This window comes from Zeus faber, assembly GCF_960531495.2.
Source record: "Zeus faber genome assembly, chromosome: 18".
Taxonomy (NCBI): domain Eukaryota; kingdom Metazoa; phylum Chordata; class Actinopteri; order Zeiformes; family Zeidae; genus Zeus; species Zeus faber.
Genome location: NC_137210.1, coordinates 19,748,841 through 19,772,337, shown reverse-complemented (window position 1 = coordinate 19,772,337; position 23,497 = coordinate 19,748,841). Strand labels below are relative to the sequence as shown.

At 45.5% G+C, this 23,497-nt stretch overlaps 2 protein-coding genes across 4 annotated transcripts in view; one reads left to right on the top strand and one right to left on the bottom strand.

Annotated features, from left to right (window-relative positions):
• The first annotated feature begins 2,508 nt into the window (after nt 1–2,508).
• dnajb2 (DnaJ heat shock protein family (Hsp40) member B2) lies at nt 2,509–12,492 on the top strand. 3 transcript variants are annotated; one of them, XM_080019813.1, is made up of 11 exons: nt 2,509–2,895; nt 4,406–4,512; nt 4,843–4,952; nt 5,310–5,363; nt 5,592–5,717; nt 6,040–6,153; nt 6,245–6,377; nt 6,588–6,658; nt 6,770–7,084; nt 10,048–10,108; nt 11,337–12,492. In XM_080019813.1, exons 2-10 carry the CDS (start codon nt 4,448–4,450, stop codon nt 10,074–10,076), a joined length of 1,017 nt encoding a protein of 338 aa, XP_079875939.1. In that variant the 5' UTR covers nt 2,509–2,895; nt 4,406–4,447; the 3' UTR covers nt 10,077–10,108; nt 11,337–12,492. The 3 variants fall into 3 exon arrangements, with proteins under 3 accessions (XP_079875939.1, XP_079875937.1, XP_079875938.1); XM_080019811.1 differs by lacking the exon at nt 11,337–12,492 and adding an exon at nt 10,286–11,291 and having other exon boundaries at nt 2,510–2,895; XM_080019812.1 differs by lacking the exons at nt 2,509–2,895; nt 11,337–12,492 and adding exons at nt 3,316–3,497; nt 10,286–11,291.
• Nucleotides 12,111–23,497, bottom strand: part of ptprna (protein tyrosine phosphatase receptor type Na) — a gene marked incomplete at its 5' end in the record, with an annotated part of 22,109 nt that continues 10,722 nt past the window's right edge. Inside the window, 20 exons of the mRNA XM_080018884.1 lie at nt 12,111–12,187; nt 12,427–12,500; nt 13,048–13,112; nt 13,587–13,640; nt 14,775–14,941; nt 15,272–15,391; nt 15,720–15,797; nt 16,157–16,230; nt 16,872–17,019; nt 17,596–17,856; nt 18,725–18,934; nt 20,100–20,164; nt 20,319–20,398; nt 20,616–20,702; nt 20,846–21,138; nt 21,249–21,283; nt 21,559–21,690; nt 21,771–21,947; nt 22,123–22,324; nt 23,424–23,497. The exon at nt 23,424–23,497 is cut by the window's right edge and continues 71 nt beyond it. Of these exons, the coding sequence (XP_079875010.1) occupies nt 12,116–12,187; nt 12,427–12,500; nt 13,048–13,112; nt 13,587–13,640; nt 14,775–14,941; nt 15,272–15,391; nt 15,720–15,797; nt 16,157–16,230; nt 16,872–17,019; nt 17,596–17,856; nt 18,725–18,934; nt 20,100–20,164; nt 20,319–20,398; nt 20,616–20,702; nt 20,846–21,138; nt 21,249–21,283; nt 21,559–21,690; nt 21,771–21,947; nt 22,123–22,324; nt 23,424–23,497 (2,468 nt within the window). The 3' untranslated portion in view covers nt 12,111–12,115. The remainder of the gene's footprint in view (nt 12,188–12,426; nt 12,501–13,047; nt 13,113–13,586; nt 13,641–14,774; nt 14,942–15,271; nt 15,392–15,719; nt 15,798–16,156; nt 16,231–16,871; nt 17,020–17,595; nt 17,857–18,724; nt 18,935–20,099; nt 20,165–20,318; nt 20,399–20,615; nt 20,703–20,845; nt 21,139–21,248; nt 21,284–21,558; nt 21,691–21,770; nt 21,948–22,122; nt 22,325–23,423) is intronic.

Below are 23,497 nucleotides of genomic sequence, written 5' to 3'. Positions count from 1 at the left end.
CGCAGGACAGATCCACAAGACTGTCCTTCTCTTTCGCGCTCAGGCCTGCGAGGGTCTCGTTACTCTGGCTGGCGAAAGGGGGTTTCCATCCGGCTGCACTGCACATCTGTGATGGAGAAGGATTCGTGCAGCTTGGTCCTCAAACAATGCAGGTGCTCTTTGACACGATTGATCACGGTGACGGGAAGCCACATTTCTTCCTTCGTCAAAAACTCAGACAGGTTCTCTAACGGGTCAAGTTTGACCGGTCAACTCGCCTGGCCCACATCGAAATTTTTCTCAGTCACTTCTATTTTATTCTGGACATTGAACAGGGTCACTGCTTTTCCTTGGCGACTGAGGTTGAGTCCATTTTAAGTGGCTGAAAATGTCGGCCAGGTATCCCAATTTAGCCAACCCCTCAAAATCACTGAAGCGATGTGAGCGAGTTCAAACTTTGTCTCGAGAAAAAAACACCCCCCACCTCATCACGCAATTCAAAAAGTCGCATCAGTACCTTCCCCCTTGAGAGCCACCGGCATTCGGTGTGTAACAGAAGCTGATTATGGTCACTGCCCATCTTGTCACGTAAAACGGAAAATAAAGGTGATTGCAGTGGGCGGCTTTTGATGAAGTTGAATCCTCCGAGAGCCTCATCTAGAACAGTATTTAGATCTGCATCATTTTCTTTACAGCCAGTGCTGCTCTGTGTGTACTGCAGTGGATGGACGCTACAAGTTGAGCCACGGCTTTCACCGGGGTGATGACTCCACTGTGCCGGCCCCAGCATCGCACGCGCTGCATCAGCGCCCACTCCCACACATTTGGACCGATCAGTCCTGTTTGAAACTACGAACGCGTTCAGAATGCCAAAAATGGCCTCAGCGGTTGAACGCGTCGGCGAGGATTTGCAGAACAGGAACTCTTCTTTTATCTCTCCATTGTTTTCATACCTTACATAGGCAAGCAGGTTTGACGGATGCGTCTGACTTGAGTTATCAGACAATGAGGCGAGGCTGATTGGCTCGCACGCCTTCTCTCCCAACATCACCCCCCACCAGCTCTTTTGTGGCAGGAAGAATTAAATTATCCCTGATTGTATTCGGCTTACCAGGATGGCTTTGAGTCGGGCGACCCGATAGGATGCTTCCTCTGCCTTCGTGTTCTCGGTGCCCGTACATGACGTTTCGATGATTTTCTTCTCGCCCTGATACTCCTTGAGTTTAATATCAAAGATTTCAAGTGACTTGGAGATGTACTGTTGGTGTTTTCTCTTGAGGCGACGGCGCAGAAAATGGAGAATTCAGAGCTTTGTTTGATAAAATCTCGGAACACACCACGCACCAGCAGTAACGGTTTGTCTTCCTTGCCTGTCCAAAAAAATCAGAATGACAAATATTCAGCGCTTTACTTTCTCCGAACCTTTCTGTTTTGCCTGACAGGCGGGACTGTCCCACGGACGTCACTTGTGGATGATCGACCAAAGGCTTCTCTCCTTTTCAGTGTGCCTGATGCCGGCCAACCATCCATTTTTGATTATCACCGCAAGTTCAAAAATGTACAGGTGCACGTCGATCGTGGTCCGGCTTGGACGTAGTACGAACGTAGTAAAGTTCCCATTTATGAGTGATGACGCATTTTTGAATGTTTTAAAGAAAAAATACCATGAAATGATTTTTTTTTTTTCCCGACATTTAAAAACGTTTTTGTAATTTATATATATATATATATATGTGATATGATATGCTGAATAGTGTTAAGACAATGGCAGCCCTGCTTCGCCTACCAGCATTATATTATGAAGCATAAAAGTCAACCACAGAAACTGCTTTCAAAGGAAAGCCAAAGGCATTGACACTCCTCCGGTGGCCTTCATCAACCCATTCAGATTTAAAAAAGGAGGAAAAAAAGAAAAAGAAAAAGTCCATTTGCAATTCGATAAGTCGTTCAGCCCCGATTCACCATAACTCACCACAGTTCTGTCACACTGCCCTGAGGCTTGCACATTAGATTAAAAAAAATATATATATATACGGTTTACATATCATGTGAGTAAACCACCATCCACTGGCCCCTCAAATTATTATTAAGGTAATTCACCCTGTCACTGAAGGTGGTTCGGCCATGCCATCGTCCAGCGGAGCCAATGGCGTGTATTTTGAATGCATTGAAAAGCCACCGAGCAACAGGCACGCAGGCCGGGCGCGTCGAGTGACGTCTCAAAACACCAGCATGTTCGATGCTAGGTTCGAGCTCAACCGGGAACTCGGTATTTCCGGGGTTTCTCGCCGCCACTCTCCCGAGCTAAGTGAGCCCCGCTGCCGCCGGGGAGACGCAGACACCCGCAGCGAACGCGTGTTTTGTACAACGCGTCGGGAGCTGAACCGACAGAGCAGTTTATATCCAAGTCGGGCGTGCTTTCAAGTTAAGAACCCGCGCGAAGGGAACTTTCTCCGCCGTTTGACGAGCGTGCGCCGCTGAGCTGTTGTGACTTCGGGTCCGTCGTCACGGCCGTGTCGGGTCCGAGCGATCCGCCCCCTAAATCCCGACGTTGAATTGCGACTCACGTAGCCTCACCCCCGGTTTGTTTGCGCTTTAAACGGCGGGGGGGGGGATTTTTTTTTTCCGAGTTCCAAATTCTGTCCAGCGCTCGACTCTCCCAGCTGACTGTGACGTAGCGCCCAGCTGAACCCAGCCGAAGGGCGGAGAGAAGCCACTGTCACGCTGCACGCTCCGAGGACGGGCCGCGGATGGATATCTGGGAATAGCCCGTCGGGGGTTGTTTATTTCCAAGTCGACGGACATACCTTGCGTTCGAGAAACACAGACGGGCTCTGTCGTGGCGTCGGCGGAGAGAAGAGCGGGCGACACGACCGTAACACTCCGTTCCACGCAACTTCTGTGCTGTGCTCTGAGGTACGAGTCCAAACGTACAAGAAACATCCACAGTTGTATTTTAATAGTGTTGTTTGTATCTGACCGTATTTGGAATTTCGCCTACCACGTTATAATTATTATTATTGTTGTTATTAATAATATCATTATATGTTGTTTGAAAAACCTACGTTCTGAGCGGAGTTGATTCCGCCACAAACAAACTAAGCGGCCCCCGGGTCGGCCGCGCGCACGCGAGCGAGCGGGCGCGCGCCTGTGCATTCAGCGCGTGTCTAAGTTTGTGTGTCACGGCGGCAGCTGTCACGCGCCGTGACGGAGAGCGCTCGCGCTGGAAATAACGTGGGGTCCGAGCCCCCCCCCCCCCCCCCCCCCAACCAACAAAAAAACCCCCAAACAAAACAAAACAAAAAAGAACACGCAGGGGAATGACCGGGATCAGCGCGGTCTGGTTTGGAATCAACCGAAGCCGATCCCGGTCCTAGCCGCCGCCGCCGCCGCCGCCGCCCACACACACACACCCACACCAGCACAGGGAATACCGGGATAATTCCGGGATAATCCGGGATGATCGCGATCTAATTCGTTGGGGTCCGGCTCAGTCTGAACCGAAACGACGCACCCAGGTAACGACTCAGTGCGCTAATGAGCCGGACACGCGGGGCTTCTGTCCGGCATTTGGAGGCTGGCTGGTGCGCTGCGGGCGACGCCAAAGTGCTGACGCGCCCGCGGTCAAAAGACGTTATTGTCGACATGCGACGGACATGTTGTAATGAACAGCGGCATGCCGCCCCCTGCGTGCTCAAGTACACACACACACCGGAGTAGGACGTACACTGGGGAGCCAACTGGAAATACAAATAGGTTATTTGGAAAGAATGCGCACGAATTACTACTATTGTCCTGTTATTATTATTGTTATTAATAGTAATGCTGTTAGCACTATTATAATGCCATTTTTACTACTCTGCTACTTCCCCACACTATAGATAGATGTATTTTATACAATACAGCTGTACACATATTTAGTATCATTGCATTGTATTGCTACGCACTGTTGCTATATACTGTTTGCACCTCCCTTTACCATTATCTGCGCATATTAAGCTCACTGTAAGATCGTCGTCAGATGTACAGCTGCTGCTCCATGTTTACTTCTGTTTGCACACATTTTATTTCGTTTTCCTCAATCCCTTATTTTTGACTTCCACTGTTCCATAAGCGCCGCCGCCGTAACCCATCATTCCCATGTTGTTGTTTTGAGTTAACAAGGCAGTTGAAAAATACCCCTGCCTTTATTATGCTCGTATTTTTTATTTATTTTTTTCATATAGCTGTTTGTTTATGAGACAGGAAGCGCTCCCCAGACAGCGTTCCTTTGCTTGAGTATTTTGCTTGTAAATATTGAGCACATTGCTGGTCCCTTTGCTTTCCTTTTTTTGGGGGGGAATTTTGAGTCAGAGCGTGTTCATATTGGGTTCCCAAGCTGAGACCGTGGTTTGATGTTTTTTTTTTGTGTTTTTTTTTTTGTCAGTTTCTGTTTCGTGGAGTGCTGCAAGGAGGGAGAAGCGGGGTCATGGTGGACTACTATGAGATCCTGGGCGTTCCTAAAACAGCCTCTCAGGAAGACATCAAAAAGGCGTGCGTATGCCATGGTTCTCCTAGCTCCCTCATCTATCAATGTCACTGTGTTTTAAATGTGCATGTTAATAAATAAATTATGAGTAATAAGAAGAGAATAAAATATATATATAATATAACAGCTACTCTATGTGTAAGGTCAATTGTGATAAGCTATGGAGTATGCCTGTGAAACAAACTCTACCCGCCACTTGTGAATACACAATGCAGAGCAGATTGGTGGATAACAAGTATATATGAAAATAATTAGTCAAGTACAAAGAGTGTGTGTGTGTGTGTGTGTGTGTGCGCGCGTGTGTGCGTCCGTCCGTCCGCTCCGTCCGTCCTCAGGTACAGGAAGCAAGCGCTGAGATGGCATCCAGACAAGAACCCAGACAACAAGGAAGAAGCAGAAAAGAAATTCAAAGAGCTGTCTGAAGCCTATGAAGTCCTGTCTGACAGTGAGTGTGTGAGACGAGAGATGTTCCGTTGAGTAAAAGTGCAAGATGAGAAGGAGACGGGTGTTTTTAAGTGGGCGAGAAGGTTGGGAAGTAGTCAAATGGTGTGTGGAAAATTTGGGCGTTTGATCTTGTGTCTTTTTCCAGATGAACTGCGGTTGTTGACCCCGCGAGACATGACTTAGAAACCAAAGCTCTTCGATGAAGAATTATATTTTTTAGAGACCTTTAATTGTCCGTGTGTGTTTTGATAAACTGTTGTGGGATGTCTGTGCGTAATAACCTGAGTTATAAAATATGATAAATTGAAAATAAATAGAATAAATAATGATTGAGTCGTACTTTGTTTTTGTCGTACAGAGAGCAAACGTGAGGCGTATCACAACTATGGAAATGACAGGATGCGACATAGAGGTAAAATGCAATGACTTTAAAGTCTTAATCTTAATATTTTATTTATTATTATTATTATTTTTTTAAATCGTAATCATAACTTATGTACTTTTTTTTACTATTAGAGACGTTCATTTTTTTCATTTTATCAAATACAATATAGTGTAAGAAAATTCCCGCTGTACTAATGTATTACACATGTCTTCCCTCTTCCCGCCCCCTCCACCCTCGCTACGCTCCACCCCTCAGGTTCTTCCAGTTCTTCCACTGATTTCCCATCATCAGATTCTCCAGGGTTCACCTTCACATTCCGCAGCCCAGACGAGGTGTTCCGAGAGTTTTTTGGCGGCCAGGATCCTTTCCCTGGCTTTTTTGGTGAGCCAGCCCCATGTGTGTTTGGGGATTGGAGACACCCAATACATTACCACCATCTAGAATCAACCATTTTCAGCAGATGATGGTGTTTATTTTCTTCCTGTATTATGATGCCGTTGACGTAAATCAAACTTTTTTTTATGGGAACCTCTGATAGAATTTCTAACGCTCCCTTGTGGTACGGAAAATATTGTCTCGCTAATAATCCAGCCTCGCCAATAATTTACTTATTCCCTTTGCTGTGTGACTTCCTAACTTATTCAGCTCTTCTCTCAAATAAATTTTATTATGTTTTATTTTTTTGTCTTTCTCTCTCACTCAGACGACTTCTCATCATTTGGAGGAATGCATAGTCACGGTTTCCACGACCACCATGGCTCCTCTTCCTCCTCCCGTCTCGGCCCCAGTCGCTTCTTCTCTTTCCCATCGGCAGGAGGTAAACAGTCTGTCAATATCAAAAAAAAAAACAATTTCCGTGTTGAATTCTTCTCCTGGTACATCTCCTCCTCGCTCGCCCTCTCTTCCAGTGGAGTTCAGCTCCTTCTCTTCCTCCATGGGTGGTCTCAATGGGATGGACAGCATGGGAGGAGGGATGGGCAGCTTTAAATCCGTCTCCACCTCCACTCGCGTCGTCAACGGGAAACGCACCACGACTAAAAAGTACGCACGGCCACCACAGCTGTTACATACAGTATACACATGCATTCAATCAGTTTTGATCCGTCATTATGATACGTGAAATCCTTCTCATATCTGAAATGATATGAAATAATACATCGACATGCTGATGTTCCATGAATTTGATGAATTTGCCTGTGTGTGTCTGTGTCTGTCTGTCTGTCTGTCTGTCTGTCTGTGGCTTGCTCACAGGATCAAAGAGAACGGGCAGGAGAGGACAGAGATTGAGGAGGATGGGCTACTGAAGACTGTTCTTATTAACGGTATGTTCGCGGGCGATGTGATGAGCTGGAAAACTTTCAAGACGTAAAAGCAAATGCAGAAAATGTTTTGTTCATGTTGCGCGTACACCCCTGTGCGTGTGCCGTCTCCAGGCGTGGAGGACGAGATGGCCCTCGCGCTGGAGCTGAGCAAAAGGGAGCAGCAGCCCTCCTCCCGTCAGCCGGCCCACAAGCCACACCTCCCGCCGGGTCGACCGCCCGCCGAGCCAGACAGGCCCCGCCCCAGTCCCCGCTCCGGGGCCGCACAGCGCTCGTTTAGCTCCGCCCCCTATTTCCATTACGGCGGCGTGAGAGGCGGCCAGGAGGAGGACGACGACGAAGAGCTGCAGATGGCGCTGGCCTGCAGCCTGTCGGAAATGGAGGCCCAGCAGAGAGCGGCGGCCGCCACAGCAACTGACTTCATCTCAGGTGCCGGGGTCGGGGACAGGACCGGGGGCCACAGAGGTGGTGGAGTTATTAAGAATTGTAAAAACCCGAGCGCCCACGATACAAAAGGTGTCGCGGAAGGAGAGGCTAGAGAGGAGCAGATTATTGAGAACGCGAAGGGAAAGGTTGGCTCCGGTCCTGGAGCAGATTGGGGCGAAGAGGAGAGGGAGGTAGCTGTAGGTGCGCCCGGGACACCTGGCTCTCGGTCTGGGGAGCCGTCCGCCCCGGGGACGCCCTCCGCCGCCGGTGCCGTGCCGCTAAATCGTTACAGTGAGGAAGGGGAACCCGGCAACGCGCAACATGAAAGCGGTGCGAAAAAGAAAAAGAAATGTGCTTGTGTCGTGTGCTGATGAGATGCAGGTGTGTGAGCGCAACACGCTGTGAGGGGCGAGTGCTTGCGGGGTACTTTCTACATCACCACCCAAGTTCACCCGATTGTTTTTTGTCGGGTTTTCATATTTAGGGTGGTGCCTACATTAAATAATGCTATTGATTAATCAGTATTAATAAATATACTTCAGACTTCTATACATTAAAAGGGAATGTTTACTGGGTGTGAAAAGGGAATGTATTACAATTGTACTGACATTGCGACTGCCTTGCCAAAGTGAACAGATTTCCACAAATGCTGCATTAACACCTAAAAGTTATTATTTTTTACGTTATAAATTATAATATTTAATGTACAGATGTCTAAACAGAGATTCAATTGGATGAGAAGGGATCTAGATATAACTGATGTGGGATACTTTATCGAATCGGCCCGGTCGAATAGGGGATGAAAAAAGTTAAGGTGTGTGTGTGTGTGCGTGTGTGTGTGCGTGTGTGTGCGTGTGCGTGTGTGTGTGTGTGTGTGTGTGTGTGTGTGTGTGTGTGTGTGTGTGTGTGTGTGTGTGTGTGTGTGTGTGTGTGTGTGTGTGTGTGTGTGTGTGTGTGTGTGTGTGTGTGCGCGCGCGCCCGTCCGTCCGTCCGTCCGTCTGTGTCAGTGCGTATCTCTGTGTGTTTGCATGCGCGCGCGGCCCTTTTTTGGCCAGTTCGGAAGCTACTGTGGAATTTTCCCGCACAGGCTCTGCCCTTGTTCTCTTTTGCAGAGTTATGCCGCAGTTGCGCCGCAGCGGTTTAGCATCGGCTCAGCTCCGCTTCACAAAAAAACAAAGGATCAGAACCGGGGATCATCGTCGCTCACAGAACTCTGATAAGAAAGCGTAGCAGTTCAGCCGCGAAAAGCCGCTTACTCTCTGATGACGCTGACTTAGTTTGGGGAGGCGCGGCAGAAGACGCCCGCAGACAGGCCTTCGCCCAAAACAAGCGCGAATTGCAGCGGAGCACTGCGCACAGGGACGTGTGTGATGATAACTGATTTATAATAGATTATAAACAGGATTATAATTGATGATCGAACTTTCATCTGCAATAATTTATACATTTTCAGTGTAACTATTCCTGTGCCTTTACACATCACCGCACTTTTTTACGCTTTGCAGTGCCACACAAAATTGACTGAGTAATAAGAGAAACAGATATTTTGATTGTTAACCTGTTGGATCAAATTTTATAGATCTATGACTTTATGCCAAATGCCGGGCTTTGGAACTGTCCTCTGCCTTCTTATCCCCCAGCGTCACAAATTGGGGAGGGCAAACTCTTTGACCTCGATGAGTGTTTAGGGAGTGTTACCATGGTGCTTTTGGAGGGATCCCAGATTGTCGAACACTACAGACACAAATACACACACACACACACACACACACACACACACACACACACACACACACACACACACACACACACACACACACACACACAGAGCACAATGGAACACTCACAGCTGTTACATTGAATGACACCGAAATAGATGATACAACTTCAGTTTATGATTTCACTGGAGACGTATTTTACAGTATTCAGCAAATTACATATGAAGTTCATTAAAGCTCTGATGGGACTGGAGTACGGGTCATTGAAAAGACAATATGGAGGTTGTGCGAGATATAAATGAGATATTACCGCGATGGCGGTGTCGCCTGCTTTTCTGCCGTTTGTGCCATTGTAAAAGGATGTGTCGACTGAAAATGCATTCACACTATATTTTATAGCAAAGTTTTTTTTTTCCCCCCTGTACTATTATTGATGTTTCACTGTTTAAAGACCCTGCTAAATAAGTCACTTGAAATGTTTTATTGCAGCAGATTTGGATGGTTGCATGCTGAAAATTGAAGCTCACAATTGTCCAGCCATTTCAAATGAATTTAGCGCAGGAAACAACCTGAAACAACTCCTTTAAACCATCAGGTGTGAATGCAGTGAGAAATTGGGGAAAACAATAGTGAGAGGGAGAGAGAGAGAGACAGAGGAATAGAGGCTGAGTTCTCCTGACAACATTTCCTCAAATTGTTATTGTACTATATTGAACTGCCTTGTTTCATTGTTTATTCTCTTTATCTCAAATTGTTAAAAGGGAGTTGACAGAAATAAAATGCACAGCCAAAAAGAGAGCCGAGAAATTTGAATTCTTTTAAAAAGGAGTGTGGCGAATTTGTTATTACTTCTCACAAAAATAGGTTTTGTTATCATTATTATTTTTGTTATGAATATCCATTTTCCATCGATATTTTATCGGAGAAAAAGTGTTGTTTGTCCTGTTCTTTGCCTCCTCTCTCTCTCTCTCTCTCTCTCTCTCTCTCTCTCTCTCTCTCTCTCTCTCTCTCTCTCTCTCTCTCTCTCTCTCTCTCTCTCTCTCTCTCTCTCTCTCTCTCTCTCTCTCTCTCTCTCTCTCTCTCTCTCTCTCTCTCTCTCTCTCTCTCTCTCTCTCTCTCTCTCTCTCTAACTCTAAAGCATTGGCCATCCAGTCTCAATCAATGGGATTAAGCAGTTATTCTAATAATAATGACCAAGATATCTCCTTCCTATGTTTTCTTCCTTACACTTCCTGATTCCTGTTTCAGACTCAGACTTCCAGGCCTTCACAGGCTGAGCAGACTGGCTCGTCAGAACCCATGCCTCAAGGTAAAAAAAACAAAACCAAAGTCGCCTTGATTTCTCGTAGGACACTGCTGATTTATGTCCTTATGGATGATGCTTCAGACACCTTCACAGATGTGTTTATGCTTTTTTTTTTTTTTTTTTTTGTGTGCTATAATGTGTTTTCCTGCTTGTATGACATGTATCCCTTTACATCTACAGGTCAATGGTCATTTTCCCATGATGCACATGTCTGAGCTCAACATAGTGTTCTCTACCTGCCGACAACACTTTTCAAAGTTTTATTTGAAAAAGAAAAGAAAATAAGCCGAATCATAGTTCTCTCATGGTTTTTTTTCTGCGTGCGTGCGTGTGTGTGTGTAAGTTATGTATTGTACGTGTATATACTGACTGATGACTGGAATCTTTCTCTTAGAGACACTTCCAATGCCGATTAAACAATGATATTTGAACTATGTTTCAATCCTAAAAAAAAAAGAAATTCATTTATTGTGAAATGTTTGTGTTTCAGACACAGTTTTGGCACTAATTTATTATGCAAGGTAGAACGTCATTTCCATGGTTTATTACCTCACTAAACACTCGCTTCAGTCCGGCGACGACGGGGTTGCCTGATGTGAGCTGGATTACGAGTACGATTAAAAGCATAAAAACGTAGTTGTTTAAAAATGCAGCTACATTCAGAGCTATTGATCCATCCATGATTATCAGCTGTGGAGCACCGCTTTGAGTAAGCTGGCGGTTGCCAGGTATGAACCGCAATGCCGAGAACATTACCGTCAACAAAACTCAGCTGACTGAGCTGGCAACCCCACTCCACCAACACGTAGGGTTTTATAGGCGGTGATAAAGGGTTATGCATCACAACGCTTCCAAATGTAGCTGGACACTGGACAACTGTATCTCTAAATTCACTTAAAACTGTAAAACACACCAAGCTCGTTGTATGCTGCATCACATCACAAATTTATTCAAGTCCAAAATACATTTTTTATAGTAATTTTCTATGAGTCTGCTACATGAAATAAACACATTTATCTGGGTGAATTATTTACATTAATCACAATGTTACACACTGAATAAGACTCAAAAAGAACCCCAATGGTGTGTGTGTGTGTGTGTGTGTGTGTGTGTGTGTGTGTGTGTGTGTGTGTGTGTGTGTGTGTGTGTGTGTGTGTGTGTGTGTGTGTGTGTGTGTGTGTGTGTGTGTGTGTGTGTGTGTGAACAAAACGGCCCATACCCAAACAAACAGCCATGTTGTCAAAGAACAAGACTCCTCCATAGAAATTTGTTTTAATTAGACGGAAACACCAGAGGACACGTCGCATCGGTTGAGCGGCTGCACGACACCACACACAGAATTAGAATGGACAGGAAGTTCCCGGCGCATCATCAACAATTGTTTTGGTACATTTTTACAGATGTAAACAGTACACTTAGAACTCTTAGAATGGTTCAAATTTAACACAACCTTGCACCATTTCTCTCTTATTTTTTCTTCTAATTCCATTATACTCCCGTCCTTTCCGTCAGCCTATCTATTATAATTCTGTGAACACACAAACACACAAATCCCTTTTCTGTATGAGTGCAAATGTTGATATTAACATGAGGACGATGCAGGGAAAGCGTGCTCCATCACCGCTGTCCAAACACAGAGCCGATTGGACTGGAACCTGGGAATCTCTGATAAACGGTCGTTAAAAAGGTTCGACCTTTGTTGCTATTTACCGCCTGCAAACAATATGTAATGACTCCCGAAATAACCGCTAAGCGGCGAAACTCATAAAAAAAAAACAACAACCACCCCACAGACTTGAAAGGAGAGACGGGAAATGAGGGGTGTGGTAAAAGCCTGTCCCGTTCTTCTGTTGTGCAGAATTTCTTATTTACAGGAAAATCCCAGCCTCCTTGTTTGGATACGCGTAAGTGTGTGCAGTCGACCGTATGTATGGTCATGGGTTGTGAGCGTGTGCGTGTGTGTGTATATGTGTATATGTGTGTGTGTGCCCCCTCAGGTGCTGCTGTAGCTCACTGTGGAAGGGCCTTCAGGATGGCGTTCACCTCCTCCGCCACCGCCGTCAAGGCAAACTCAAACTGATCCTAAATGGTAGAGTTCGGGGGAGAAGGAGGGGTTAATGGACGGATCCAGCTGAAATCGTAATGTTTTCAAACCCAGACGAGCGCCCAGGATGAAAGTGTCTGACTCAAACGGCCGCGCACGTTCAGAAGCACAGATCGCGCCGAGTTCCTATTATTATTCAAGTGGATCGAGTCTGCGTCATGCTCAGGCACACACACACAGACACACGAAGGCACACACACACACGCACACACGTTACCTTGGTGCGGACCAGGCCGGGTCTCTGGTCTCTGATGTGTTCCAATGCGGCTGCGATGTCGATCTCCTTCACTCCTGATTAAAAATCAGCAAAGCTGATGTTGTTAAAACACATTTTGATTCTATTTTTTTTTTCATGTGGCTTTTACCACCCAGTCTGCTTTGCCATATTTAACACCGTGCATGCAATTTTTTGGGGGGGTCATTATCAGGCCCCCACTATCTATCTATCTATCTATCTATCTATCTATCTATCTATCTATCTATCTATCTATCTATCTATCTATCCATCTATCTATGGGGAGAATTTCATAGATAGATATATACATTAATATTCAGTATGCACTTTTAAATAAAAGGCCATAGACCACATTGCGACAATATCGCCCCTTGTTGGCAGAAATCGGTATTTTGTCTTGAGTAAGCAGCAAAAGCCAAGCAGCCATCTCATGTCCTCCAGCTCCATGACGATTACTTTGTTTTGGACATAGCAGCTCCGTTAAAGGGACACGAGCCAAAATGCTACTAACTGTTGCCGGGGAGGGTCTGTTTGGGAAGGCCTGTGCCATTTTGCATTAAACCACAATGATTTATTTAGGCGTGCGCGTGTGGAGCGTCTCACCCTTGGCCATGCGGTTTAGCACCATGTCGATGAGAATGTACGTCCCAGTTCTGCCTGTGCCGTCACTGTGAAAAACGTGAGGGAGGAACACGGCTATCAGCAAAATAAACTGGTGTATTTATGATGTCAGAGAGGAATTTACCCAAAGAAATTCCATTTAAATGGTAACTTTTAAAAAGTTCACCATGGCACAAATTAAAGATTCAAATATATATATTTTTTTTTTTAACTGGATGAAAATGAATGAATTTTTTAATGAATGAGATTTCTACAATTAACCAAGCGGGGAAAAAGATGCTGTGATGTCCTGGACTAAGATGGTTGGCGCGGGGCTAAAGCACATTACAGGTGCCTATTGGATCAGATAATGTACAAATAAAGGTTGTTCTAAAAAAAAAAAGCCAAGATCGATGCAAAACATTATTTTTCAGGAGTAAAAATGATCCGCCATTTGAAACGCTAAATCACATATTACATTAAAATATAACGCATATAAAGCTTCAGAGTGAACCTGCAATAGCGGCTGCCGAGGGGTTTACCTGCAGTGAACGATGATGGGGCAGGATCGACCTCTGTAGCACTTATTCACCTTCCTGAAAAGACAGCGAGGGACGGGCGGAGGAGGAGGTGGGGAGAGAGAAAGCATAGATCACAACTCAAAACTCAGCTTGTCTGCAAATCGACATCAACGCGCTTTGACAACGGCCCGCGCGTGGTGTTTCATCTTGGTGCCGAAGTCTACGAAAAACTCAGAACAACTCGCACGAGAAAGAGATGGGGGCAAAAATATAGTAATAATAATAATAAGTCCAGTGAGAAAATGGAATAAAAAGGAAGCGGGATAAAAAATGGTTGGAAGGCGGCGAGCGAAGGAAAACGCGGAAATAAATAACGAAAAAAGCGAGGAGAACAGAAAAGTGCACTTGAGGAGGAGGAGGAGGAGGAGGAGGAGGAGGAGGAGCCATGGGTTCCCTGTGCCTCCTGCAGTAGCCAGTCACACCTGCCAATGCTCATTTTTGTGACTATGCAACTGGAGCCAGAGTACTAGCTGCAAACCACAAAAATGACACTGGGAGATGTTAAAATTTTTAAAGCCACCAACCTACGCACGGACAGAGAGAAAGAGAGAGAGCGAGAGAGAGAGCGAGAGAGAGAGCGACGCAGAGAGGGGAGAGGCGGTCGAGGGAAGGCCACGGAGCAGAGAAGGGTGGAGGGTTGAGCAGCGGAAAGGGGGGTGGGGGGGGGGTGAGATGTGGCGGAAAGAAATGAGGCATGTCGTCCGCACCTTCCCGTCTCAACAACCGTGTTTGGGGTAAAGGCCGCCACCAGGACAGGGGAGGTCAAATTCAACACCTTTTGCACTCGTGTCAGTCCACCATCACAGTAAAAGTCAAAGTGTGACTTTTGTCCATGTTACCAGTTAACTAAGGGTCTGTGTAGTTCTTCATCCCTCTTTATTTACTTCCTGGCAGGCAGATATGTTATTATATAATAATAAAATAAATCATTATGTTGCTCTACATTTATCTCCTTTTATATTACACATTAAACACAATAGATAAAAATAAAATAAAATAAAATAAAAAATCTGATAATAAAAAGTAAAATAAAATAAATTCAAATAGAATAGAAATTGCCAGGTATTGAAAAGTATGTGCGTGTGTGTGTGCATGGGCTCCTGTGTGTGTGTGTGCGTGCGTGCGGCAGCGGCAGCAGCTATACCGTACCTGCGGAAGTCCAGCAGGGGTCTGGTGGAGGTGGGGATGCCGTCCGCGGGCCAGCTCAGCAGGTGGAACTGCGTCAGCGTCCGGGTCTCCTGCGTCTGGACGTTCTTCAGGTAGAAGCTCCGCACCAGGAAGTCCTTGCACCAGATGTGCTCCGACACCAGATTCACCTGATGAACAGAAACAGAAAAGGAGGCGAGGAAAGAGGGGGAAATGTGTTACGAGGAAAATCTTTTTTTTTTTGTATATTATTTAATATATTATAGTTTTTGTATCTAAAAATTTGCAAAAAACATGCAAAAAAGAGAAAAAAATTCAGTCACTATTTTCACACACACATATATATTGTTGAATTTTGTACATTTGTAGTGAACAAATAAATGTAAAACACGATTAAGTAACTTTGACAAAGTAACTTTTGTTTTTTGTGTTAACCACATGTGTCAATATTTTCCAAACCCAAAATGAGAATGACGATGATGTACAGTGGGGGGACTTACCTCGTAGATGTTGTAGAGAGAGGATCCCTCGTCGGGCCAGTAGCGCTCACACTGCTTCTCTCCCGCCTCCGCTAGAGCCGTCATCATCACTATCACTGTGCAACCGTTCTCCCACACCATCTGGGAAGAGACACACACACACACACACACATGCACACACACACATGCACACACTCATACACAGACACACACACACACACACACACAAACACACACACACACACAGATGTGAGTTTAGGTGCAGTGGAGGTCTGTGGTCCGGCACTAAAAAGGATGATTTCCTGAACAGGGAACTTAGTTTTTTACGGTGTATTTGACAACTAGAGCGAGGGAAAAACCCTAAACAATGATTGACAAAATGTGAGCGAGAGAGTAGGAAATGGAAGTGGTGGGGTCATCATAAACTAGAAAAAAATAAAAATAAAATAGTCGGACCACTAGTACAGACCTGCCAGAAATCAGCGATGGTGTGAGCCAGGGGGCCCTGCGTGGCGATGTACGCAGGCAGACGCGGGTCATGGTCGATCTGTGTGGAAAAGACAAGTTAGAATAACATTTCGGTTTTTCGATCCTGTATGGATGAAGCTATGGGATGTAATAATGAAGTCACTTCACTGGAGGGATCTCAACCGCAAATAAATCAAACACAGGGTGATAGAGAGCAAAATGCATTTCAGGATGCTCTCATGTGATATTTACAATAACAGTAATTAACTCCTCCTGCACCAACAAAAAGGTTAATTGTCTCGACACTGATTCCTCGTGCAGCAGCCCTGCAGCAAATACATGAACACTAATTGCAACTGAATTATTGATTTTGGATCGACTAGATGTAACACGAGCACGAACAGAAACTTCCCGTGGATAACATTTCAATGTTCTCACAATGGTGCTGGCGTTTATGTAGTCCTCCTTGTTGTGGTTCAGCTCCGTCTTCAGCTTCACCCGAGAGTGATCGTCTGTGAAACGAAACACGAGCGGAAGAGGAGAGAAGACATGTGAATCGACGGTGACTATGTTTTTCCTCGTGGTGCATAAAATATTTACAAGCAAAAAAAAAAGTGTACACCATATATCTGCCATGTTGTTTAACATTTAACAACATGGCACAGTCAGTCAGACCCACAGACAGTGCAAAGCTAAAAAGGAAAACACATTAGAGAGGTTGAGTATAATTACGTAATACAACATTATTAACATATAACATAATTACAAAATGTATTTCGAAAAACGTTTAACAAAACAACAAAATAATAATTTTTCTGCAGACCCCGTGCAATTTATTTGGTTACCCCTAGGGGGCGTGGACCCCAGTCATGGAACCCCTGGTTTAATAACATTCGATAAGATCTGATTTGGATAATTGGGGGTTTGTTTGGATTTTGAATTAATAGGTTTAGTCATCCCCGCAGAGGAACCGCACGCTGGTGTTGCAGGAGCATGCACCACACGCAGAACGAATAGGTACGTAATTAAAAAAGAAAATAGAAAATGATGGGACAGGATAATTGGACAGACGGACAGACGGGCAGACAGGCAGAAAGACAGGCAGACGGACGGACGGACAGAGAGAAGGACCGGTCCTGGAGCCTTTGCTTACAGGGCAGGGACTCGACGTGTCTGTTTTTCACCATGTTGCCCTGGCTCTGGGCGACGGAGGCGGAGCTGGGCTCGGCCTGGTAGGAGCACAGCGCCTCCCACTCCTTCTGCAGACGGTCCTTGTTGCGCAGGTGATCCTCCATGTACGCCTGGGGGAGGGAGAGCACACCGTGTACCGAACTCTGTTCACCCCGCCTAATTGCCGTGCCTGTTCATCGAAACAACGCTCGTTGTCCTGGCGACTCGACCGATTGCTTGGCAGCCATCCGAGTGACTCACCTTGGTTTACCCCCTTCTACCCATCCCTATGATCCCAGATCCAAGGGGGTTCGTAACCTTTTTTGGCCCATGACCATGTTTTTTTCACTATTTTGGAGCCAGCGCCACTAATCTAATTCGGCCAATAATCAACAGATTGAGGCGAAGTAAGAATTTTTGTGACTCTACTTTTAAAACTGACAGGACATTGCTGTTCCAAGTGCAGATATTCCAAATTGCATTACTAGGAAGCATTATATTTTAAACTTATTTTATTTTATTTTATTTTTTTAAACACATATAAACCAAATATCAATATATGAATCTTAGAAAAGTCCCTGCGACCCTAGACCCTAGAGAATATGTGCCAAAACCCCCTTGTCTGGTTATGGAAGCCATTTTATTCCTCGGTTGCAGGGATGAACAGTGGATTTTGCCTCCTGCGCCTGCTCCCGTCTCTCTCTCACCAGTATCATGTGACCGGTGGAGATATCCATGTTGGACTGGGCGGGCTCTTCGCTCCAGGACGGGGTGGAGCTGTGGGTGGAGGAGGGGCTGTGCTGGGGTCCGTCGCTGAACTGGGAGGAGACGCTGCTGACGCGGGAGGTGTCCGTACCCCTTCGTCCCCCCGCGCCCGCCGCGATGGCGGACCCCGCCATGCTGCCCCCCATCCCGCTCGCGCAGTCCTGCCGCGAGGTTTTGGACGCCATGTGCTGCCGACATAACTCCTGAAGAGAGAGGAGGTAACTTAAGAATTTGAAAGTAACTACAGAGTCATGACTAATAACAAATAAAAACCATGCATATAAACTGCATATTAATCTGATAAATCCTCAATAATCTTATTCTGAATTATCAGAATACCGCATGCGCATACAGTGCATAACTAATGAGCCAACCCTTGCTATACCTTTTGCATCCACTAAAGATACCGTGGCCCCTGTTTCCCCCATAGAAAATCAATTCAATCCCCCCTAAAAACATCTATATACAGTATAAATATAGTTGTTTAAAATGTAATATAATATAATATAATATAATATAATATAATATAATTTCATTAATATAGTATAATATAACATAATATAGATTCAAGATTCATAATATAATATACTATACTATACTATACTATACTATACTATAATATAATATAATATAATATAATATAATATTTGCATAATAATTCCCCAGTTATGGTATAAAACAAATAACAGAACAAATATAGAAATGCTTCCAGTGTCTTTTCGAACCCACCAATGGCTCAATGCATTTACATACTTATAAGGTTAATAAAGAATGGAATTTCATGCACTGAAGTGCATTCAACAAAGCAATATCTAAATGGCTGGTAACAGAATAATCAAACATGGGTACAACGTCCACTTGCAGAGATTAGTGAGCAGTAAAGTAATTAGTAGGCAGTAAAATAACATTTCCATTCTAAGTGTAGTAGAGTACATGATGGTAACAACTTTAAAAGCAGAATCAAATACGGCGTCAACTGTGGTACAACGCCCACATGGCAATTCTCAAGACGAACACAAACAATTTGGGATTGTTGATATGATATAGACTCCCGGACCCATGCGGCTCTACCTGGTAGTCAAAGTGCGTTTCGGGGCCCGCCTCCGGCCCCAGGCCCAGCTTCCCGTTGGCCATCTGCTGGGCGTGGTGTCTGAGACAAGCCACCGCCATGGCCAGCACCAGCACACCGCCGACGACCGCCATGGACACCAGCGTGATGACCGTCCCACTGGTGCCCTGGGAGACCTTGGTGACCTGGGGGAGACCCCGCACATCCGTCCTCTGTTGAGAGAGTTAAAAATTGATATTAACAAAACATCAGGCGCCCGCGTCCCTTTAAACCAGCCCAATAGCCTGATGGAGTGAGTAGTAGAGAAGGCCGGCGTGATAGTAAATAAAAATAAATATGTTAAACTTTGCGCGTGCTGACAGTGCAGTGTTTTTCGGTGAGGAATGGAGGTGCTGAGATCCATATTAGAATTTAGCTTTGTACTTTGTCACTTTAATGGCGACCCAGGAACTCTCTCTCTCTCTCTCTCTCTCTCTCTCTCCCCCTGTCCTCTCCATCTGGAACAATTTGCCCCATTAAAATGTCACATATTGGGTTGAGTTGAGTCACGTTTATTCATGAAGCCCTTTAAACGCAAAACGCGCGCATGGCAGAATGGGTGATGAAAAGACAATAATAGACAGAGAGAGGGGGGGGGGGTTGTGGGGGGGATAAGAAACAGACCCAAACACACACATGGGGCTGGATACAATTACTAAACCTTATTCTCCCTCTGCCATGCGGCATGAAAGCCGAGCGTAGGTGTGTGAGCATGAATAGATTTGATAATGGTAGTAATGATGACTGCGACTGTTGCCATAGCGCCCGGGAGCCACGGCGAGGCTGGAGGAGATCAGACGCCATGGCAACAGGCAGAGTGCTTGGTGTTATGAGGTGTTGCCGTGACAATGTTTCACGGCCATGAGTCCTTCAGGTGACAACACACACTGATGGGACTGGAAGGTGAAGTGCATGTGGTTACACGGAGCAGAATTTCGTCTAATTCACAGATTGTACGCATGTTTATGCAGATCACGTCCCATATACTGCTTTTGCACTTGGCTGATACAGAGGTCATTGTTTATTTTCAGGCTTGTTGTTTATTCTATATTTATTTATTATATATATATATATATATATATATATATATATATATATATATATATATATATATATATATAAATTTTAACTGCTTTTATTTTCATTTTTGTTATGTTCTATCTATCTATCTATCTATCTATCTATCTATCTATCTATCTATCTACTCAAATAATTGAATTCCGCCTCCACGTGGTACTTAAAAGAAAACTAAAATGTGAATTAAAAATGACAGAGAGCGATAGAGCGATAGAGAGAGAGAGCGAGAGAGAGGGAGATTCAGAGTTTGTGTGTATATACCTCTCCCACTCCTGTCTGTAAGATCTTCAGTCCCGTCTCACTCTCCAGGAAATCTTTCTCCGAAACTGTCAAAGCCAAACAGACGGAGAGGAAACAACTTTCCTGAAACCTTTATTTCCGTGAAACACCCGGCAGAGGATGTTGTTCAGCTCAGTCCCTCCTGCTCATCATCTCATTGTCGCAATTCATTTGGAAATAGTTTGTGTTTGTGTAACGCACCTGCTTTTGCGGCCACCTCCGCTGCCGTCCTGTTCTGTTCATTCTGACGGATACGGAACGTCAACGCACGGCCCACCACGCTGGAAACACACACGCGTGCACACACACACACATACAGTACAATAGGATTTTAAGACTTGAAACAGACACACACACACATTCTCTCTTGTCTCTTTGTCCTTCTCGTACGCGCGCACACACGCGCGCACACACACACTCACACACACACACACACACACACACACACACACACACACACACACACACACACACACACACACAAATAGACCATATTACCTAATGTTGATAAAGCTACTGGTCGCCAGGTGTATTTTATCGGCCAACAGCTCCACCAGCTTCACTCCGTTGTACAGACTCAGCGGACTAAAAGGAGGACATAAGATTTCCCTTTCATTTCCTCCTCTTCCTCCTCCTCCTTCTCATCATCATCATCATTAGTAAACAGAAAAGCATTTGCATTTACTAAATCAATATTTTGATCTGTTTGTGACTGACTGTCTGCAGACCTCTGGTTGGTGACGATGTAGCCATACTCCTCCTTGGCCCCGCTTTCCTGGTCCAGCGGCGGCCCCTGGTCCTCCTCTGCAGGGGCCGGCTGGCGGGGGAGGGTGGGAGGAGGAGGTGGGAGGGCGGGGCTCTTTGCTGTGGCGGTGGAAGTGGCTGGGGCAGGACCGGGACCAGGACCGGGACGGGGACCGGGACCGGGGCCGGGGCCAGGGGCAGTGGCAGGGGCAGGGGCAGGGGCAGGGGCAGGCTTCTCGGGCTTGGCTGACACTCTGTCCTCCTTCAACAGCTGAGTCTACGGAGAAAGGAGAGAGAGGGAGAGAGCGACGTCAGCGTTAAAAAGTGATTTTGAAGAAGAGAAAAGGAAGCCGCCAGTAAATGCGTTGAAGACGGATGCTCACGTACTTCCTTGAGAGCGATGAGATCTTTCTCAAAAGGATCTGAAAAATAAAGTGCAGACAGACGGCATCACCGAAGGATGCCAGAAGAATACTGTTTGATCCCAATGTACCTTGTATTCATTCACAACACAACACACAGTTGTCTCGGGTCTGGATGCATCCATGCGCCCGAACCCACTGAACCTCAGCGGTTAGATCAAATTCCAAATTTGATGAATCGGCTGTTCTCCCTTGCATTTATTTTTTGCCAGGCAATGCCAGGATTCGGATGAAGACATTATTTTCCCGTCACCATTCTCATTTGGTTCTCTGACCTGTGCCTTTGTTGTCCTCCGCCTGCATCAGCTGCAGGATGAGGGCCAGCCGGTAGAGCTGCTGAGGACTCAGCTCTCTGGGGTCGACTCCGTACCTCTCCAACACGCCAGACAATCTCTGGAGCAATCCATCTAGATCCAGACATCAAGTCAACGTTCATATCTGGGGGAACTCGTCTCGGCAGAGTGGGTTACCTACTCGTATGCCTCACCGTTGACTCCCGCCAGCATGCTGTAGTCCTGAGGAACCTTTTTCTTCTGCTGCGGCTGCGGCTGCGGCTCCAGCTGTGGCTGCGGCCTGGCGGCAACACCGACTCTCTGCTCCACGGTGTAGTCTTCTAAATAGTCGAATGGAATCTCCAGGTCCAGGTCCTCATAGTAAGGCAGACCTGTTTCCCATAATAAGGCATTATTATTGTGATTATTGGGATATTCTTACGCAACCGCTTAGGTCAAGTGAAATTGCACTTTGCTCCCATTGCATTTTTGCAGCTGTATCTGCGCCACCCTAAACATTATTGTTGACTTCGCAAATTGGGTCTCAGGGATGTTTTGATCCTCTACCTGCGGGTGCCATGGGCGCGGCCCCTCTGTGTCGGTACGAGGGCTGTGCGGACGCCAGGTACAGCGACACGGCTTCCTGCAGCAGCTGCCGGTCGCGCTCCCGCTCCCTCTGACTGGCCTGGGAGCGCGAGGGCGGCCGGGCGTAGCCGATGCCTCCACCGACGGGGTGCAGGGATCTCTCCACCTCGCCTGTGTACCTGTGCTGTTATTCGGAGGGGCCTCCAGGTTTATTGACTGACTCGTATTGTATTCATGCACCATGGCAACAGAACATACTGCGCATGAGAAGTAAGGACACCCCGGTTTTCATGCAGCATGAACGTAATATTCCTGATATTCTAACCACAATCCAACCAAAACCAAGATTTTGTTTCACATTTGCTTTTCTACGGGCACACGCTCCTGTTCATTTTATGCATTTTATGGAACGAACTCCCCAGCTTGCCACGACAACTTAAACAAAAAAACCTGACGACCTTGCTCTGTCGGGAACACCTTAATACCTGATCCTATCTTTGCTATGACTTAGCTATGACTTGCTGATGTCGACTCAATTAGACCCAGTTAGTAATTCTAATTTGTTGTATCGACATATCGCATTAACAACATATGAGTACTTATTGCATATAACATATATTTAAAAAAAAATCCAAAGAAAAAAACACTTTTTTCATTTTATTATGATTCCTTACAGCTATTTTGCACTTGTATCTGGTTGAATTTAGAAACAGGTGCTCAGGCACTTAGATTTGTGGTTGTTCCAATGGTCGGTGTGTGCTTTGATTGTTTCTAACCTCTAATGTAAGTTGCTTTGGTCAAAAGCGTCTGCTAAATTATTAATAACAATATTATATGTAAGAGTAAATTCATCCAATGTTATTTTTTTTAAATCGTACTTGTTTTGTCCTTTATTTGACCAGTCTACTCTCAACAGAATAAAAACCTCCTTTTTCACATGTGGCCTGGCCCAGAAAACAAACACACAAAGCACTTCAGTGTCAGGGCTTCCCAGCCTTGGGACCACGGCCCTCTAAGGGTCTTTGAACTAATTGCCAGGAATCCACGGCAAAATTATTATCTTTAAAAAAAATATTATCAGAAAATATTCATAGCAAACGTCACTAATGGTGGTGAGGTTTTTTTTTTTTTATTCTTTTTTTTGTTGTTTTTGTTGTGACAGAGGGAGTCTCATCGCAGAAAAACCCTGAAACGTTATTACACGCAAGAACAAGCAAGAGATATTGTGGCTCTTATATCCATTCCCAGATGATATGACAGGGTTTGGGAATGCATTTCCTTACCTGGTGATATGGAAACGGGTCCATGGAGGCGGTCTGCATGCGGAGCGGCGACTGAGGAGGCTCCACGATCATGT